At 41.1% G+C, this 4,821-nt stretch overlaps 1 protein-coding gene across 2 annotated transcripts; it reads right to left on the bottom strand.

Annotated features, from left to right (window-relative positions):
* Positions 1-482: 482 nt before the first annotated feature.
* Positions 483-2,241, bottom strand: LOC106444214 (cell wall protein DAN4-like). Of its 2 annotated transcripts, XM_022699969.2 has the most exons (3): positions 1,486-2,241; positions 944-1,398; positions 483-854 (listed from the first exon to the last, which is right to left on the bottom strand). In XM_022699969.2, exons 1-3 carry the CDS (start codon positions 1,718-1,720, stop codon positions 585-587), a joined length of 960 nt encoding a protein of 319 aa, XP_022555690.1. In that variant the 5' UTR covers positions 1,721-2,241; the 3' UTR covers positions 483-584. The 2 variants fall into 2 exon arrangements, with proteins under 2 accessions (XP_022555690.1, XP_022555689.2); XM_022699968.2 differs by having other exon boundaries at positions 944-2,241.
* Positions 2,242-4,821: the final 2,580 nt, after the last annotated feature.

Raw genomic sequence — 4,821 nt, 5'->3', positions numbered from 1 at the left:
TACTATACACATAAATAAACACATATAGGTGAAAACTAATTTTTGAAAAACACATTTTAGTTTTCCAAAATCTAACCCTAACAATACATACAATACTATAACATATGTTTGCCAAACTCCTAAACCAAAGTATTTCATGATTCACTACTTCCACTCATCTATCTTCAAAACAAATCTATTTTATCATAACTTAATTTATATCACTTAAAACTGTTTATAATTACTTGATTTTTATTTTTCACGCATCAAAATATTTTTTTACAAGATTTATAAATTATTTTTAAAATAAACTGGTACCAGACGACTTACACTTCAGTCGTCTAGACGACTTCCAACATCTCAGACGACTCAGACGATTTACTAGGGCTATATTCGTAAAAATGGCGTCTGTTTTTTTGTTTGATCACAAGGGACTGAGCTGTAATTTCACTAGACTTTTATGTTAGTTTTGCATTTGATTCAAGTTTGAGTATAGGTTTGGGGTTAAAATCAAGTTGTGGGTTAGTTTTGGCAAAAACCCCTTTTATTTACAATCAAAATTAAATAATGTAAGCTATTGGTTACTAATTTTGTCATCTTTGCGCTCAATTTGCCTGTGCTGTTCCCGTGGAGGATGATGTAGAAGTAGAAGTAGCTGTCGAAGTTTCACTCTTAATAGCAACCTCAACGAATTGGGTTGTGACTTGTTCCCACTTGGTGATTGTCGTCTTTATCTCTGCTTGTTGTTCTGGTGTGCATGTCATTGCTCCTCCTTTATTGCTTTGATTTTGGGTTACAATTTTAGCGTAGATTGCATTTAGCTCTTCCATATTCTTTATCACTTCTGCTTGGTAAGTTTCCATTGACTTCTTTACCTGTCGATATCACCAAGAAAAAAGAATATATGTATATAGACGTTTTTGGTTATTAATATTCTAAATGAAATATCCATTTTGAAACGTACTTCTGCTGATTTGTTTCCAATTCTTGAACGAATAAATTGCATGGCATCACCTATTTTTTCAACAGCACCTTTGATCATACCGAACAAGCCTCCTTTTTTCTTAGGAGAAGAAACCTTTGCGGAACCTGTCATGGTACTCTTTAGCTTCTCGAAAAATTGCTTGTATTCCTCCTTTGGTGGACACTTCTTCTCTAGGTTCATTAGGAATGTCATAACTTGTTCGGAAGTCTGAGTCTCGACTTCTGTCACTGTCACCTCCGTGGTCTGGCTAGTAGTTGCACTTCTACTTGAAGCAGTGTTCGTGGTACCTTGAGATTGATTGTTTGTATCCGTAGAGGGAGTTCCAGCTCCAGGATTTGAACCAGCTGACGGCTTGTTTGATGGACTTCCAGTAGCGCTTCCGGAGTTAGAACTCGAAGAGCCTTCAGTGGTACCTTGAGATTGATTGTTTGTATCTGTAGAGGGAGCACCTTGAGATTGATTGTTTGTATCCGTAGAGGGAGTACCTTGAGATTGATTGTTTGTATCCGTAGAGGGAGTACCTTGAGATTGATTGTTTGTATCTGTAGAGGGAGTTCCATCTCCAGGATTTGAACCAGCAGAGCCTTCGTTGTTTGTTGTTGTGCTAACTACCATAGTGTTTGCGACCTTAACAATCACAGTCTGCCACTTCAAGATCCCATCTTTGATTTCTTTAAGCTGTTCAGGTGTTAGTGTCGTGGTTTCTTTCTCTTCTTTCTTGCGGCCACCGAGAATTCTACCAGCCAAAGATTTCATAAACTTAAAGGTTTCGATAGCTTCCTGTTTCTCCTCTTGAATTTCACTCTTTATCGATTAACTATTATGCATAATATGCATGATGAAGTAGATAAAAATTGTTTATTAGCCTCGGACCCGATCGCTTAGAGCATCGTGATTTTATGCGATAATTTGTATGTAAAATATTATGAAAAACTTATATGTAAAATAAAAACACATATAACTTCTGAGTGCTAAAAGAAATATTAGAATGTTGTTATAATGTAAGTCTCCGTAGAGAGTTATGTATTCATGTCATCAGTATATATACACATGATATGCATCCTTATCTAAAGGAGGAGATATACACAAATCAGATACATGCTTATCTCTAAGTATCGTATCTTATCTAACACTCCCCCTCAGTCAAAGCGGCAGGTTCACGAACGCTTAGACTGTTCCGAAACTCCAAAAATAGAGGTGACGACAGGCCCTTGGTAAATATGTCAGCAAACTGTTGTGCAGTCGGTACATGGAGCACTCGAATCTCACCAATTGCCACCTTTTCACGCACAAAGTGAATGTCTATTTCCACATGCTTGGTACGTTGGTGCTTAACTGGGTTGGAAGACATGTAGATGGCCGAGATATTGTCGCAGTAGACTAAAGTGGCACGCTGGACCGGAATTTTCATTTCAAGTAATAGCGTACGAAGCCACGTAGCTTCGGAGACAGAATTCGCCACCCCTCGATATTCAGCTTCGGCGCTTGATCGCGAGATGACATCTTGTCATTTAGAAGACCAGGACACAAAATTATCCCCAAGAAAAACACAATATCCTGACGTAGACCGTCGAGTGGAGGGACAGCCAGCCCAATCAGCATCCAAATACGCGACCATATCATTTGTTTTTGACTTGTACAGTCGCAGGCCGTGAGAAATAGTACCTTTGACATACCGAAGCACGCGTTTGAGAGCATGTAGATGAGACTCACGAGGATCATGCATGAATAGGCACACTTGTTGTACGGCAAATGCGATATCTGGCCGTGTAAATGTGAGATATTGGAGAGCCCCTGCGAGACTACGATACAGCAAAGGGTCAGTGACTGGTGGACTGTCATCAGTGGCAAGTTTTGACCTTGTATCTGCTGGTGTGAGACATGGATTGCAGTCAGTCATGCCAGCACGGTGTAGAATGTCTGCAGCATAGTTTTGTTGTTGGAGAAACAGTCCTTGCTTATCACGCTGCACAGAGATTCCGAGAAAGTGATGAAGCCGGCCCAAATCAGTCATGTCAAACTCAGCTTTGAGGGCATTAATGATTAGACTAAGGAGACTCTGTGTTGATGCCGTGAGCACAATGTCATCCACGTACAATAGAAGATAAGCCGTCTGCGTTTGATGAGAGAGGATGAACAGGGAAGCATCCGACTTGGTCTGTGTGAAGCCAATCTTCTTTGCGACATTAGTAAATCTATTGTACCAGGTTCTGGGCGCTTGTTTGAGGCCGTAGATAGCTCGCTGAAGCAGATACACATGATCAGGTTTAGATGGATCAACAAAACCAGGTGGTTGATGCATATAGACGGTTTCTTCAAGATCACCATGAAGAAATGCATTCTTAACATCAAGCTGGTGAAGAGGCCAGTCTCTAGCAGTCGCGACATGTAGCACTGTTCTGATGGTTGCTGGTTTGACAACAGGACTGAAAGTCTCTTCACAATCAATACCAGGTCGTTGAGACTTGCCATTCGCAACCAGTCGTGACTTGTGCCGGTTTAGGGTGCTGTCTGCATTGAACTTATGCCTGTAAAGCCACAAACAGCGAATAATATTAGTAGCAACAGGTTGTGGTACTAGTTTCCACGTTCCACGTTTAATATGAGCATTGTACTCCTCTGTCTTAGAGGGATTCTAGTTCGGATCTTTAGCTGCTTGCACGTGAGATACTGGTAAGGGAGAAATTGTTGTGTCCGTATGGAGACACAACGGAGCTCGTGGTTTGTATATACCACTTTTACTGCGAGTAGTCATAGGGTGGTTGGATTGAGAAGGTAGAGACACTGCACGTGTAGTGGGAGAAGGAGAAGGACGACGTATAATAGAGGGAGGAGGTAAATACTCAAGAGAGGGACTCACAGGTGTTTGAGAAGAAGTTGAGAATGGAAATATATTTTCATCGAATGTGACATGGCGGGAGAGTATGATTTTGTGAGATTGTAAGTCAAGACATCGGAACCCACGGTGATCAATCGGATATCCAAGGAAAACGCATGGGGTAGACCGCGGCGCCAGCTTGTGAACTACTGTTGGCAGGAGATTAGGGTAGCAGAGACAGCCAAACGTGCGGAGATGCGTATAGCGAGCTGGTGTTTTGAACAGCCTTGTGATTGGTATTTCATTGCTGATGGCGGAGGACGGTAAGAGGTTGAGAAGATGTACTGCAGTGTGGAGAGCTACCACCCAAAACGTGTCCGGCATTGAGGCTTGTTGTAACATCGTACGGACAAGATTGTTTATGGTGCGAAGCATTCTTTCTGCACGGCCGTTTTGTTGCGATGTGTATGGACATGAAAACTAAAATGTGGTTCCTTGTGTTGCTAAGAAGTCCTTGAACGCCTTGTTATCATACTCCCCGCCGTTGTCACATTGTAATGCTTTGATCGTGATCTTAAATTGAGTCCGCACATATCGAGTGAAATGAAGATACTTTGCAAAGGTATCGCTTTTTCGATGAAGAGGATAAATCCAAACAAAGTGTGAGCATTGATCAAGAAAAAGAAGATAGTATTTGAAACCATTAACACTTAGGACAGGAGAGGTCCAAATATCAAAATGTATAATGTCAAAAGGATTAGAAACAATGCTATTAGAGGTAAAGAAAGGCAGTCTGATATGTTTACCAAGTTGACATGCATGACACAGATTTGTCAAGTCAGTCTTACTGAAACTAACAGAAAGCGATGAAAGGATGCGTTGAAGAACTTGATCACTTGGATGGCCTAATCTTCGATGCCACAGAGAAGAGGTATTTTGAGAAGAAAACAAAGCCAGGTGAGGAGAAGATTGCAACGGTGGAGTAATAGGTTAGAGAGGTCCTTGACTATTGCATCGGAGCAAAGTTGTCCGGTTGTGA

The sequence above is a fragment of the Brassica napus genome, chromosome C3 (assembly GCF_020379485.1).
Source record: "Brassica napus cultivar Da-Ae chromosome C3, Da-Ae, whole genome shotgun sequence".
In the NCBI taxonomy this organism is placed as follows: Eukaryota; Viridiplantae; Streptophyta; class Magnoliopsida; order Brassicales; family Brassicaceae; genus Brassica; species Brassica napus.
The sequence above is the reverse complement of the archived record's forward strand: the minus strand, read 5'-3'. Positions and strand labels throughout refer to the sequence as shown.